The sequence below is a fragment of the Corvus moneduloides genome, chromosome 11, assembly GCF_009650955.1.
Source record: "Corvus moneduloides isolate bCorMon1 chromosome 11, bCorMon1.pri, whole genome shotgun sequence".
In the NCBI taxonomy this organism is placed as follows: Eukaryota; Metazoa; Chordata; class Aves; order Passeriformes; family Corvidae; genus Corvus; species Corvus moneduloides.
In genome coordinates this window covers 21321437-21336855 of record NC_045486.1, presented here as the reverse complement: position 1 = coordinate 21336855, position 15419 = coordinate 21321437, and the positions used below count along the sequence as shown (strand labels likewise).

The following is a 15419-nucleotide window of genomic DNA, read 5'->3' as shown; positions in this document are numbered from 1 at the left end:
CTAAGCAGAAAAAGGACAGAAAATTTTGGTTTACTAGCTCTTCTAGAAAGAAGTGAACATATAAAATTAAATCTCTATCAGTAGTCTTCCTGGCTGCTTTTACCTATACTGAAAGTTCTCTATCTTTGTCTCAAACAGTCACCCCACTCACTACATGCTCTCTCCTCTCTCTTGTATACTTTCATGGTCCTGATGGGGTTTTTTCCCCAAAAATATGCAAACAGCCACGTGAATGGTCCTGGCATCATCGAGAGAGGTGGTGGGTTCCCAGAGCCTCTGAGGCGCAGGAACCAGCCCTGCCTGTAACCTCTATGACAATGACAATTTTCCAGGAGGACAGTAAACTTATGCAAATAAAATAAATGGTAAATTCATTTTATAAATGCTTGCAGTGTTAGCAATAGATCCCACCTCCCATCTCTGAGGAGATGCTGTATGCCCTGGGATGTCAGCATTACAGGGCTGCATTCCTGGCTTCACTCCTTGTCCTTAACTTCACCCAGGACAAGTTAGTGGCCAAGGTAACATGGTGTGATAGAAAATGCAAACCCATTGGACTTGGACCATTTCTTTAAGCAAAGGTGTTCTGCAGCCAGGAGGGGGAGGGTTAGGAGTCCGAAAAGCCACCATTGGAGTGGCAGTAGGTGAGAAGGGGTTTGAGCTGAGAGGTGAGGCAGAGACACCATCCCAACTCTCTGTGTGTGATTTTCCAGGATCCTCGACCAACAGCCTGGTGACGTGTCCTGAGCCCCTCCCGCAGTCGACGCTGCAGGTTCAGGCCAACAACAGTAACAACAAGAAAGGGACGTTCACAGACGACCTGCACAAGCTGGTGGACCAGTGGACGAGCAAAACTGTTGGAGCTGCACAGACAAAACCTTCTTTAAACCAACTGAAGCAGAACCAAAAAAGGCAAGACATGGAGCCAAAGGCTAACCCCATGCAAACGCAGAATGAGACATGTGGAGTAAGTGGCCCTCCTTGAAGGACATACCTTTTGCTATGTGTCTGACAGCCTTTGCAGAACTCAGATGCGCAGGAGGACATAGACTAAAATTACTCCAGATAAATGCTTTCTATAAATGTCCAGCTCTTTTCATTCAGTACTAAATCAATTTTTTTTTAATTGTCCTTTGGAATAATCTTAAGGGGTATATGGGCAGCAATATATATAAAAATATATATTTTTAAATTCCAAACTGCTTATTAACAGCGATACACAGCAATACTCATATTGTTACCATCTCATCTGTTGCTCAACTTCAGTTTCAACTATTACTAAAGTTTTCTTTTTGGTATTAACCTTCCTTAGAACAGGGGCTATGGCTCAGTGGTTGCGAGCCGTTGTTTGAGTGGAATTGGAGTGAGTCCTGTGCTGGGAGAGGGGACAGCTGGGGGTGTGCTGACCCCTGCTCCTTGTACTGGGTATCTGGACAATACCATCCTCAGAAATGCTGTCAAAATATCCTACAACAGACAGGGAATTGGAAAGCCCCCATTCGTCCCTTCACGTTCTCAGCAGCAGGACAATGCCCTTGCAAGGCGCGTCTGTGTCTGCGTTCGGTGCTGGTGTCGCGGCTGAGGGCTGATACAGAGGCACACAAAGGAATGGGCACACGTCCAGAATCCCAGTTTACCCTTCTATCCCACCTGGGGCTGGATTTCCAGACCTCTTCCTTCTCACAACTGGAGATTCCTTGACTAGTAATTTTTGCTTAGTTCATTTTCTTGGAAGACTGCAAATTGAGCCAAAATAGAGGAAAATAACAGCAAGGAGCTGTTTTGTAATCACTCAAAAGCAAAAAAATTAGATCTGGATAGTAAACCACTGCCTTTCTGGCATGTAGAAGGAAAAAATCTTGTAGCAGTAGTAGCTCTGTAGTTGTTGGTGAGGTGAGATGTACCAAAGCAGGAACCTCACCAGTGCCTCTGCTTTGGTACCTGCTGGTTCCTGAGTGAGTAAATAATCGTTTTACACAGTAATGGTTTAACCAGCTCTGGAGTAAGCAATGCCTGCTTAGGACCCTAATATTTCTCATAAAATAAGTCAAAGTTGGTGCTAGTAAGCCCAAATAGAAGATTTCCATAAAGTGGTGGGGAGGGCACAGATTTTAAGTCACTTCTTGCTCTCTTTTGATGTGCTTTTTGCAGCATTTTGGTGTTTTTCCCCTGAGACCCCTGCAGAAGTTTGAAGTATTTGATGTGGATGTTTTGCCCACCTGTACCTCTGGAGAAACAAATGGTTATATTACTTATTTAAATCACCTTTTAGTATCAATTTAGCGTTGATTTTCCCTCCTGCAGTCTTGGTGTCTCTGTCTCAAAGCCTGTGGAGAAAGTGGAGTATCACTGTGAGAGCAGCAGGAATGTCCCTGTCTCAGTACTCTGCTCTTAGAGGGTTTGTATCTTTCTCAACCATGGCAGTTGTTCCAGGAAATCAACAAAGCTGACTGAAGTTTTTGGAGGTGAATTACTAAGAGCATGGAGAGGTTGGGATTCCCTGCTCTTCAATTCTCATCATTCCTTGTTGCTCAGAGGAGTGGCATCAGTTGGAGCCCTGGGGTGGGTTGGGGCATGAAGTCCTCCTAGGGACTGTGGTGGCTGCAGCAGAGATGCAAGGGCAGATGGCAAACATGACTGGTGTAGTTCTTGTTGAGTGTTTTGGCCATGAAGATGGCACAGGATGCTGCAGGTGGCAGAAAACAGGGCAGCATATATATGATACATACCATAGCATATGGTATGATATAGAAGAGTTTGACAAGGGTTGGTTTGGGAGTTAAGCATCGTTCTGCTGTTTGTACCCTTTGAAATTCACCCTAAAGGGGAAGTTGAAGTTGAGGGAGAAGAGGGTGGCATGGTGTTGGGAGAGAAATGGCCAAAGGAGGAGGAAGGGAACAGCGTGACAGGACTCCTAGTGTGGACAGCTGGACAAGTGACCTGTGTGTCAGTGTTGGAGGGATGAGGTTCTTGGGGAGATGTTACACCTGTGCTGAATCACAGCTGAATCAACTGGAAAGACAAAAAGAACTTGGTAAATCACATAAAGGATGGAAAAAATAGCTTTCCAACAGGGAGAATCTGAAGGTCGGGCTGTAGTTCTTCAGTTCATCTGGTAACACCGTCTTTTTTGCTGCTTTTGATCAAAAATGCCTTTGCAAGAAAAGAATACGGAGCATTAAGCAGATTTCCAGCCCATCAGAGAAGGTTATAATAAGGTTTTATGTTGGAAATAAAGGCTGGATAAGTAGGAAACAAAGTGATTCTTACGCCTTTTGTGGTTTTTTCTTGGTTTTTTATTTTTTAACTGGAACAAACTAGGACGGAGCTGTTAGGGTGGGTTGTCTCACGTGGGCTTGGTTTTGGGAAAAGCTGCTGTTGTTCCCATGTGATGGTCAGAAATGAGGGGCTGGGGGTGGCAGGATTTGTACCTTCACTTCTGCATTGTCTCTGGGGGTTATTGTAAATAGAAATGCCTCCCTAAAGGGTTTTCATACAGGAGTAGTAGTGAAGGGCGTTGTCCCACGATGAATAATACATTAAACAATAAAAAAAGATATATAAAATATCAACTATACATTTAAATAGAAAAATGCATTTTTTACGTTAAAATTTTCTCTTACTGTTCACCCACTGTTATGAATATGCAGGGCAGTTGTGTGGCTGACTTGAAATCTTTTCTTTCCCCCTGGAACAGAGGACTCACTTTCCTGAGTTACCTCTTTTTTACTCAAGATTCCTTCTACCACCAGCAGCAAATTGTTTGCTCTGAATACAATGTATTATTTTTTAACTTAGTCAAGGCTACTCTTTAAGGCTGGAAATAGAAGAGTAACTTGGGAGTGTGTTTAATAAGAGTGAGTGGTTTTCATTCTCTGTCATCAGAAGTGTAGACAGCAGTAATGTAATGGGGATGCAAAGGATTCTGCTTTGTTTCTGTGGAAGTTACTACAAATCCTGATTGATCATATTAGAAATTTGGGGGGGACCTTTCAAAGGGGGAGGAACTTTCATCCAATTGTGTCACAGGAGCGCTGAAACATTCCTTTTCAAATGGTTTAATGAAGTATGGAAATGCAGATTCTCATCAACAGTAGTTTGAAACGCAGTAGGAAATATTAGAAAGAACTTGAGGTCAAGCTGCCTGAGTGATTTCTCTCTTTGTGATCTTTGTGAAGATATGATGAAATAATCATTTTTTACAGGTAATTCTGGTTAGCATTTGTCATGGAGTAAGCTTAGGAATGTGAGCTGCCTTCTCTGCAAAGAATGCTGAATATTGTGTATTTAAAAACACTATTTGGAGATGCCTGAGAATGAAGGGCTTGCCAAAAATGTTTTCTATTCTCCATACTGTTGTGTAGCTCCATGGGTTTTAGAGAAAAAAACGTGACCCCAGAAAAGCTTAAACCTGTTCCCAGTGCACAGTGAGGTTGTTTCTGAGAACACAGGGGTCTGTGGCAGTGGGTGACGTGCACCGGGGGCTTGGACACCTCAGGAGCATCTGAGCCTCTGCTGGCATTTCCTGACTCGTGGGCTTGGGCTGCCAGGAGCAGCTGTGCTGGACATGGCCACTATGCCAAAACCAGGCCACAGCACCTTCACTGTGTCTTCCCTCTCCATTGGATTGGGAAAATAAAAAAAAAAGAATCTGTGTTTGAAGCTATTCAACACTGCCTTGGTCTGAATGGCAGAACGGTTTTCCAGGGAACTGGTAAAGCACACACACAGATCTTCAGGACTGCCTAATAGCTTTGGGGTTTTAGCAAAGCAGTCAGAAGTGATTAAAGAGATGGATTATCATCCTTGCCTGCTCGTGTTGGCAGCCAGCTCTGACTCTGCCCTGCCACTCAGTTTCATTTCAGCAGTAGCTGGTCCACACAGAAGGAAAACACTGATATTCGTGGGGTAGCCAGCAAAAGAAAAATCTAAATCCTGTCACCTGACAGTATTGGAGCTGTGAGTATCACTGGGGTGGCACTTTGAAAGTTTGCCTGGTAAAGCACAGGAAAAATTAAAACAAGTCCAAAGAACAAACTTGGGATTTGTCATAGAACCATAGAATGTCCTGAGTTGAAAGGGACCCACAAGGATCATGGAGTCCAACTCCTGGCCCTGCACAGGGCACCCCAACAGTCCCACACGTGCCTGAGAGGGTGGTCCAAAATGCGATATTTTCACAAACACCTGTTGGCATTCCTCACGGGTGCTTAGTTTGATGGAAACCATCATTCTGAGGATGTTAAAACAAGAATCTAATAACAGCTTACAGAAGTCTGCAGGTCTTAAAAATATATCCTTGGTTCCTGTGTTTCTTGTTCTTTGGTTTGTGTTAATTTTGGTGGGGTTTTATACATTATTGGCGTTAAATTCATGATACTGAAGCATCTCTTTCAGTTCAATGTTCACCATCAGATTCAGGTTTCAGGTGAGAATGGGAGACAGGGAAGTGAAGGAGGGTATCAAATAGTTCTTTATTTTTCTAAAATTGCTCATGGAACAGAGGTTAATGCCCCAAAGTGGAACATTGCTATTTTTATTGTTAATTGAGAAGAGATATTAAAATCAGAAACATGGAGTAAGCATCCCACACAGTCTTATACATACATTCATTTTTTCTGCTGAAATTTCACCTTCATACCAATTTTATCAGTTGAATGTGAAATATCACATTGTTGGGAGATTCCCAGAATTAAATAACATGCTTTTTTCCTTATGCCACCAATAGGTGATGGCCTGGTGGGAGCCCTGGCAGGGAGCTGTAAATTCTGTGACATGAAAAATGTAATGAAATGCTGCAAAGGTTTGGGGTAGCAGCAGTTCCCACGGCATTGTGCAGGACGGAGTGTGTAATTTGGGAAGCTCTGCCATCCCATATTGAGGGAGGAGAGCTCTTTCTCTGCCCCTCACAGGCAAAAGATGAATAATTGAAGTGTATGTTAATAGATCTTTAGAAAACCAGCTGGAATTGGTCCTGGCAGCCCACGAGGCAGAGCCGCCCTGCTGTGTCCTCGCTGGCTTTGCCTCACCTGGGCACAGCCACCGCGAGAGGTCTCCTGCCACCCTCGACATGCTCAGTTCCCTGGGGCCGGCTGAGACAATTTAGTACAGAAATAAGGGCTAGAATTTTTAAACCTCTTTTGAGGCTGGCTGTAAGAGAGTGAGATTTGGGTTAATTCTGCATTTAGTGAAGTTTATTTACTTCTATGCACAAGTTAACAGATACTTGAGTTCCTTTGGACATGCAAGGGCATTCATTTTCACTTGTTTAATGATGCTTCCTGCCTTCTTAAAGAATGAGGTTATATTGAGGTAACATTCCCCTCTGCCTCATATCAACCTTTTCTATTAATTTCCAAATATTCTGTCTTTAAAAAGAAAAAAAGAAAACAAAACAAAAAAAACCCCCAACCCCCCAGCCAAAGTATGAAAGGAAAAAAGAGACGAACCCAAAAGAAAGCCCCAAGGACACCGCAGCACCCCTGTGCCTGTGCCCCCAGCTGCCCGGGCCCCGGCGTTGGGCCGGGATGCTGCTGGCATGGGGAGAGCAGTGCCCTATAGCGACATTTCTTGTATTTCTCTTTTTGTAGGTAAATTCGGTAAGGACAGGACTGGGGAGCAAGTGCACCGTGCCGGTGGCTTGCCCCGTGCCCGCGGGATTAGCTCCTGGAGCCGCACCGTCCCTGCCAGTGCCTGTGCCCGGGCCCGCCCTGGCGGGCGCGGTGACCCCGTACGTGATGCCTCTCTGTCAGTACGGAGCCGTGTTCCCTTCGCCCGTGTACGGAGTGCCGTGGCCGGGGCCAGTGGCGCAGCCGGGGCTGGTGCGGGGGCCCGGCGTGGTGCGGTTCTCGCCGCTGGGCCGGAGCTGCCTGCGGATGTACCCGGTGCCGCTGCAGCGCCCGGCCCGGCCGCCCGGCCCGCGGCTGCGCCTGACCTAGCGCGGGCCTCGCCGCGGGGACGGCCCTGGCCATGGTGGCCTTGCCGTGGGTGACCCCGCCGCGGGTCCCAGTGATTTCGACGCCGTCACGTTGGAGTGTTTGCTCTGTAAATGCTATGATCCGTGCGGGACGAGGCGGGGCCCCGGGGCACCGCCGCACCCTGCATCAGCAATCACTGTGAGGCGGCGTCTCCACAGATCGTTTGTCGTTACGGCAATATCTGCTTCTGTTCCATTGCTGAAGACACTTTATTCCTTGTGTTCTGTTTCACACTTGCGATCCTTAACATCGATGTACTTGAATTGATAATTAGCAAATTGTACTAACCCTGCAGGAGTTCAGTGCCTTGAATCTCAGCTTTCCAGTCCCAGCTGGAAAGAGATGTACAATTATTTGAAAGGTGTGTTTTATTTACAATCTGCTTGTGAGTTGGAGTTCTTTTTATTTGCAAAGATATCGAAGGTTTACAGTTGATGTTCCTCATCAGCTTCATTCTGCTGTAAATGCTTTTGTTTTTATTCACGGGTTGAATTTTCATTTCTGAAGCTTTTAGAAATAAGAATTGTGGGGTGAGGTTTGTTTGACACGTTTGTTTGATGCAGTGATCGTAAAATTGTTGGTGTTTGTGCAAGGAGTAGTGAAGTGCGCATTGTAATGTAGGAGCATTTACAGAGTGATCCAAGGAAGGTGTATACAAGGACAGGGAATGGCTTCAGGCAGCACTGTCTGCTCTCCTTCCCAGCCTGTGGTAAACTCATTGTAGATGGCGACTTAATTCTGTAACAGGCAGCAAATGCTGTTTTCCTCTGGATCAGCAGCACACTGGATTTCATTTCCTTTCCCTATCTGGGCTTTTAGTTAAATCACAAGCTCATGCATGTGCCATAAGTGAAGACAAGTAATGGAACTCTTGATCATAGGAGAACATATCTCCAGATGGCTGTAAGACCCGTGCAAGCAGAGCACGCGCACGTGCCCTGGCTCTGCTCGGCCGCTGAGGTTGAGGGTGATGTCTGGTCCCTGGTGTGCCAGCAGTGTTCATGCTAAAACAGAATAAAAATGTGAAGCTGTTCTTTCTCGTATCTGACACTTCAGGTTTGGAGTCTCACCGCCTTCTGTTTGGAATTATTTATTTATTTATTTATTTTTATTTTTACCGAAGTTTACGCTCCAGGTGGCACGGACACCTCTCTCCTGTTTGAAAGTTGCTTTTTGCCCATTTTACTGTGCATAGAGCCTCCACCTGCGCCTCAGTGTAAAGGCACAAGGTAACCACTAGAGCTGGTTTGCCGCTGGTAAGTCTCCTTCCCTCCCAGAGCCCCACGGGCAGCGTTACAGGCACAGGACCCGGGTGCAGCCACCCCCAAAGGCGCCGCGACGACGTTTTGTAACCCTCTGCTGAGGGGCAGCGACGTCCTGTGCTGCCAAGCTGTGAATTGTATAGTTCTATTGTACTTCGAGCATTATACCTGTCTAAATTATTTTGTTTGTACCCTTTGAATATATTATTTCATCAATTCAGTTAGAATTGAATTTTATAGACAATTATGCAGAGTCTTCTGCCTGGGCAAAATACTTACTGCAGTAAGAGATTTCTGTTCTCTGTACCATGTATCTTTAATTTGTTTGGGTTTTTTAGATTCATGTCTGTATGCTTCATGAGCAAACATGGAAAATATGTTCTCACACTGGGTTCCCTTCGGCTCGCACTGAATCCTACAGTTTATGTCGCTATTGCCTGTATAGTCCATCCCTTGTATACTGACAAAGTCAGTGGCACTAAAAGCCCCAAGAAATTGTATAGATTAAAAAGAAAAATAAACATTTTGTGCTTGAAAATGGTGTGAAAAACCCAGTGTTTTTCTAAAATGTAGAACAGTGTCAATTTCCAGCTCTTCCAGGTTATTCTGTGTTTGTTTTCCAGACTCACTCTTGTCCCTTGACTGTGTAGCAGGAGCAGATGCGGTGCCTCCAGCAGTTGTTGGGTGCTCCCCGCAGCGGTGCCCCAGGGGTGCGTGCTGGCACCTCATGGGCACCGTGCCCTGAGCCCTGCCCGTGCTGCTCCCGGTGCTGGGCTGCTGCAGAGCAGAGGGGTTCTGAGCACGTGACGATGCTCAGTTTGGCAGGTGGGAAGGAGGCCCATGAACTTTGTCTCTCCTGAGCTGCAAAGCACTAGGGAAGCCCTTCTGAAGGATCTTGGCATCATTTAATGTGAGGAAGCTTGGTCCTGCTGCCAGCACTCTCTTGGCAGTCACCATCGTTGGGTTAGGCTGCAGGAGGAATGAGAGAAGGGCATGCAGGTGTGACACTCCTGTCTGTCCATGTGGCTTTGCTGTCTGTGCTACGTTTGTTGGGAAGTCTCTGGTCCACGCTGGTGCCCGCCTGCCCCACCGTGGCTGCATTGCATGGCTGTGCTCCCGGGAGAGGCGGGGGTGGCTGGGGAGCAGGGCACGGATGCAGCTTCCAGGGCCTTGGTGGGTGTGCACCTGCCTGTTGCACTGGGGCCAAGCAGTAGCTCAGAATGTGTTGCTGGCATTGTTGTACTCGTGATTTTTAATTTCCTGATGGCCCTCTTGGCTGCAGCTCTTCTGGGTGTTCACTTCAAGCCATGAGTTTTTTGCCCTCAGTTGTGAGGATTGTTTTGACCTCAGTGGCAATTAAGCAAATGATACGAGATTAAATAGATGGAGCAACTTCTTAAGCAAAAGGTGAGCCAAGGAGTAAGAGGGAACTGAGGGGTCCATACTGCACCATCAGACCAGGAAAACTGCACCCCAGAAGATCCCCCACAGATCCCAGAACTGAACTCATTCCTGACTCTGAATGTTGCTTCAATGTGCAGCAAATGGGTCAAACCTGCTGGTAGAATTCCTGGCCTTGCTGGTTCCAGTCCTGCATGTCCTGTAGCTCTGCCATCACCCAAATTCCCAGCCAGCACTGTGCTGCAAGGACATGTGGGAAATCAGCACAGGTGCTCAGCTTTGAATACCAGCTTTCAGTGAGGGAGCTCACAGATCTAATCAGACCCTGATTTTCAGTCTTTCAGTTACAGAAATTTAATACAAATCTTGAAAGAATGTTTTAACCCCCAAAGTCACTCACCCAGTAGTAGGAAAGTTTTGAAGTTTTCAGTTTGGGAAGTTGGGAAAATAGTTGAAGTTCACCTGTGTGCCATTCATTTGGCTTTCTGATTGCCTTATGTCGTGATGGAGTATCTTAATGCACAACCACATCCTGCTTTCCCACTGCATTCCCAGCTTGCTTGGAGTAAGACTGGACATGGAGAGGAGCTGCTGCCGCTGGCACTGCTCATCTGCCACAGGGATGCAAAGCTGGGCACTGGAGATGGCAGGAAGAAGCACTGGAGTGGTTTAAGGCTCTTTTGCAAATCTGGATTCAACCTCCCTGGCACAGATTTCGCTCAAAGAACTGATGCAGCTCTGTCCCTTGCAGTTTGTTTGCCTGTTTAACTCTGGTCTCCATTCCACAACTTTAAAGAGGGATTTTTTTTTTTTTAATTCCTTTAAAAAAGAAAAAAAAAATTCTTTAAAAAGTTCATTTGAAGAGGAAAGATTGGCCAGAGCAGCTGTGGCTGCCCCATCCCTGGAAGTATCCAAGGCCAGGCTGGACGGGGCTTGGAGCAACCTGAGACAGTGGAAAGTGTCCCGGCCCATGGCAGGGGGTGGAATGAGATGAGCTTTAAGGTCCCTTTCAACTCAAACCATCCTGGGACTCTGTGATTACTTAACCATTGCTCCATACCTGTCTCCACACTGCTCCGTTCTTGCCTTCTACTTTTCTTTGAAATACTTTGCATTAGCTGGGATCAAAGGCATGGCAAGGGACTGAATGGGTGAGACGTGGCAGTCTCTGTGCTCCCACAGAGATACTTGTGCTGGGGAACTGGGTGCTAAGAGTGGATTGCTGGAGTGAGCTCCTTCCTCCATGGGCAGGTTTTGCTGTTTGGGGTTTGCAGAAGGAAATCACTAATACTTTGAATCGTTAGTTTAACTTGGCTTTGTCAATGGTAGCTCTTTCCCTTCAAGCATTTTTCATGATCCTAGTGCATTACTGTCAGGTCTGGGAACATTCAGAATTTTTCCCCATGGACACTTTGTGGGTCCATGTTGATTTTGTCCAGTGTGCGTGTGTTTGAGCAGGAAAAACATCTGTCCTCACACATGCCTTGGGAGTTGGCTTTGGAGAGTTGTAATCAGAAGTCTCCCTTTTGAAATTTATATGACTTCAGTGTTGCTTTCCCTGTCATCCCCACTCTCCCCACCACCCCTGCTGCAATGAAGGAAAAGGTTCAAGGCTTTTGGAGTGAGATTGATGTTACTCATAAGATATTAGCTTTTATGGCAAAAACTTGCCTTGTTTTCTGCCTTGCTGCCAGCTGGTTCCCCCCAGGTTTTCCATGGCTGCTGTTGAAAGTGTTGGCTCAGAGATAGTCACCCATGAAACAGTTTCTGACTGTGTGTAATGTACAGTAAGGTTGCCTTGCCCTCTCCAGTTCTTTGTCTACCCCCCCTCTGTCCCCGATTTCTGGTGATTCCTGTGGGGAAGTTTGGGCACGGTGTCTCTGCAGAGCTCTTGTTGTCATGGGTAGATGAATGTCTGATATGGGATTGAATTTATATAACAGCAAAATGTGATTGTGTGTTATTTCTGGCTATGGTTATTTATCATGGATTGGTCCTTGAGGAGCACCTCAGTGATTCGTGGTGTCGGACTGTGCCTGGCTGGTGCTTGGGCAGGCTCAGCTTCAGTGGAGTTGTCTGATGTGCTGATCTCTGTTATTATTTTATCCCTGACAGTCATTTTCCTGTCTGTATACCCCAGAAATGAACCAGTTTGTTGATCTGATGGGAATTGTGCTGTGACTCACACGTGTCGGCGCCTTTTGGCAGGGGCAACACCTCTGGCTGTGGAGTGATCCCAGTAGGTTCAGCAGGACAGGGATGCTCCAGCCCTGACCGTGCTGCTGCTTTTATTAATGCAGCTGAGCTCCAGAAGTGCAATGTAATGAGATGGATTTTAGAAGCTGTCAGGTTACAAATTTTGCTTTATGAAGGAATTTGTTGCTCAGAGGGGTTTGGATGTGCTGCGCTGCTGACGTTGGCTGTGTCAGCACAGAGATCACTCACACCTGATTCAGCTGGAAGTTAGGCTTGGACCAGGAGGTGGCTGCTGTTGGGAATGATGTGGTCCTCTCTGCTCCCTTCTCAAGGGTAGTTGTGTGCTATCAAGGCTGTTGCTGCATATGCTTGGATCTATAGTTGGTTATTAAACTTCTCCCTTGAAATAACTTTCGTGTGAGGAGTTTAGGGTCTGCATGGGTCGAGCCTTCAGTCTGACACACAAAGCCTCGGGAAGCTTTAGGGCTCCCTTGGTCACTGTGGAGAAGCTGTCCATAGACAGTGCCCCATGATTCGATAAAGTATCTATTATAGCAGCGAAATTCCTGTGAGAAGCTCTTGGTTTTCCCAAATCTGGTGAGCGAGGAGCACTTGGATGAATTTCTTTGTGCAACAGGATGAATGCATGGTGAATATTGAGCACATTGCTGTAGTCACAAGGCAGAGGGAAAAGTTAGGATTATTTTTTCCCCTCAGAAAGGAGCACATCCCTAAACTTCACCTTTCTTTATTGAGGCACCACTTGAGCACCTGCTATGGCAATGTGGCTTTTGAAGAGCTGGGCATGGTGAGAGCCTCTCCAGCCACTCTTCAGGGGACTTCTTTGGGCCTGTTGCAGTTTTTGTGAGGTATTCAGGGGTCTGATGCCTTGTAAAAACTTAGGAGATTTAGAAAGAAATAACCAGCTGCCAGTCCTTTTCAAATGGGGATCCTCCAGGTCTGACATAAAATAGCTCCAAAAAGCGTTTACTCTTGTGTTGTTTTTTCAATCACTTTGCAAATAAGGTAAAAACTTCTCAGCATTTCTAGTTTGTTTATCAGACTAGACGGACTGAGTGCAGTATCTTTGTCCCCATTAGGCAGCAGCTGCAGGCTGTGCTGTGACTGCCTTTCCCCACAGTTCTGCTGTCACCGAGCAGACGCCGGGGTAACCGCGCTCCCCGACCTCGGCAGCACTGCTGCCCTCTCAGCCTGGGAAAGCTCAGGCTGACTGTGGAGTACGAAGTGAGCACCTGTGGGGATTTGTTTGAGGAGCCAAGTGCCCAGGGAGCTGGCTCTGCTCTGGGTGTTGTGGCTGACCCACTGCTGCCAGATGTTTTGTCGCAGTTACCTAGAGATGGTCAATTTTGTCCTGTCTTGCTGGATGAAACTCCATGCCAAATGCTGGGTATCCACAGTGAGCAGGGAATACAGGAGGGGGAAAGCTGGGATTGTGTTTAACAAATGCAAAAACCACAGAGACCCAGCAGGAGCTGGGCCAGACCCAGGCAGTGTGTGCACCATGCGCTGTCCCCAGCGCCCCCCGCCTTTGCTGCTGCTCCAGGGACTCCCTGCACGTGCTCTGGGTGCACCCCGAATCCGTCTGCTCCATCAGGCCAGTCTGTGGCTACCACCCCACAGCAGTGTGCATGTGTCTGTCTGTGGAGCAGTGCCTGGGTGCATGTCCCTGCCAGCATGTCCCCAGCACAGCCAGTGCATGTGGTGGGCGTGTGCTGCGGGCTGGGGGCACACAAGGTGACACCCTGTGCTGCTGCTGCTTCCGTGATGTGCTGCTCCTTGCCTTTTATCTTGGTCCTGTCACTGCTGTGCTCTCCCACGTCTGTCCAAGCACCTTGCCCCGTGGTCTGCTCCTGTGGCAGGCGGATGGATCCCATCCCTGCCGTGGGGGGGCATGGCATCCCTGGGGCTCGCTGCAGGGGGGTCTCTTCCAACCCAAACCATTCTGTGCTCTGTGACCCGAGGCTTGGCTCGTTTCCGTCGGACAGGGGAGCCAAGCCTGCAGGTGTGGGGAGCACGACCTGCCCTGGCAGCTCCACAATCCTCTGACACATCCGCACATCCATCTCCCCTCCTCCCTCAGCGGCAGGGACCCAAAACACTGAGCCAAACTCTGGGTGTCTCTGCTGGCTCTGTCCATCTCTGCCTCCTGGGAGCCTGGCTCTTCCCCCATGGGAATCAGAGCTCTGCTCTGAGGGCCCTGCGAGGTGCTGAGGTTCTGCCACCAAGAGAAATGGTTTACACACCTGAGCTCTCAGCACAACAGCCCATCTCTGTTTCCCTGTGGGACCGGGAGCGCGCTCTGGCAGCAGCACCTCCCACACACTTGGGGTCCACCAGCTCACATGGCCCTTTTGGGTTTGGTTTGGGTTCTCCTCGATGTGAAATCCATATATGGATTTTTTTCTTTTAGATTCTGAAAGTGAGACCATCAGCGACTGACACGTGGCCCCCACAGCTACGGTGCCAAGCGCGAGGCCCTGCCACGGCTGAGGAAGAGGAAGATGGGAAATGATTTATCGTGTGTGAGGAATTCTGTGCCGTTCTGGTCCATTCAACACAATTTTGTAACTTCTTTCTAATCATTTTTTTATTTATAGTTGGAAATACAAAAATGTTATGCAATAAAAAATAAAGGAGAATTATTTTGGGGGAAAAGGATTTTGTTCCAAATTGTTCCCTTCCGTTGTGAGCCAGGTTTCCATGAGCAGCAGATGGAGAAGAGGGAGGAGGAGGAAGAGGAGGAGGCACTCCTTCAAATGCTTTTTGTTTCACACAGTTAATTGTCATTTAAGCAACTTTCCAAGCGATAAGCTAGGCATGCATACAAGAAAGATAAGTTCCAGTTCCATTTAAATTTCTCACTGTTCTTTTTTAAAGATGGGATTCTATTTTAAATCCACTTAAATCAAGTAAAAAACCTCCGGATCCTGGACTGGAGAATGAGTCTGCTTGTCACTTCCCTTTTTACCTCTCTCTTTTTCTCATAGACTGGCCACATTTTCTTGCCAGACTTAAATACAGTCTCGAGTCACTGCTGATTTTAAATGTAAGACTGAAAACCTTCCACACGTGAGTGGGTAATTGGAGCCATTTTTAAGACACTAAAGTGCCTTCAATGATCTAAACTGATGCAGTGGGGGTTTCTTTCTCTGGGTTCACTGGAGGTGGGTTTCAGCTGTCTCCTGGACTGAGGTGATGGACAGAGTAGATCGTAGCAATAATCTCATGAGCAATCATTTATCGAAGGACTGCTCACCTGGTTTTTAGAAAGCTGGGTTAGCACTGTCCTAAGGAGTGGGAAAATGCTGCTCCTGCTGTTACATCCAGGCCCAAAGTCTCTGCACCCACGGGCCTCCCTTGCTGCTCCTGCATTCCCAGCCCAGGCTGTTCTCACCCTCTCACTCTTGTTTTTGACACCAGAGCCACAGGAACTCCCCCCTGCCTGTCAGCCTCTCGGTACCACCCTCCCTTGCAGCTGGAGCCTGGCGTTCTTTTTTGTTGTTATCTGCCATGTCTGTCTCTTCCAAATCTTGGTTCTAAACAATAAATCTTATTTTGATGC

The 15419-nt window shown here is 47.2% G+C and overlaps 1 protein-coding gene across 15 annotated transcripts in view; it reads left to right on the top strand.

Annotated features, from left to right (window-relative positions):
- The window catches only part of WNK2 (WNK lysine deficient protein kinase 2), a 102937-nt gene extending 87518 nt beyond the window's left edge, over nt 1–15419 (top strand). For 11 of the 15 annotated variants that reach the window (XM_032120541.1, XM_032120537.1, XM_032120530.1 and 8 more), the window contains 2 exons: nt 714–967; nt 6591–8780. In XM_032120541.1, coding sequence (XP_031976432.1) covers nt 714–967; nt 6591–6938 — 602 coding nt within the window. In that variant the 3' untranslated portion in view covers nt 6939–8780. Of the gene's footprint in view, nt 1–713; nt 968–6590; nt 8781–14267 lie in introns of those variants that run through there. The other 4 variants (XM_032120539.1, XM_032120538.1, XM_032120542.1 and 1 more) reach the window with 3 other exon arrangements.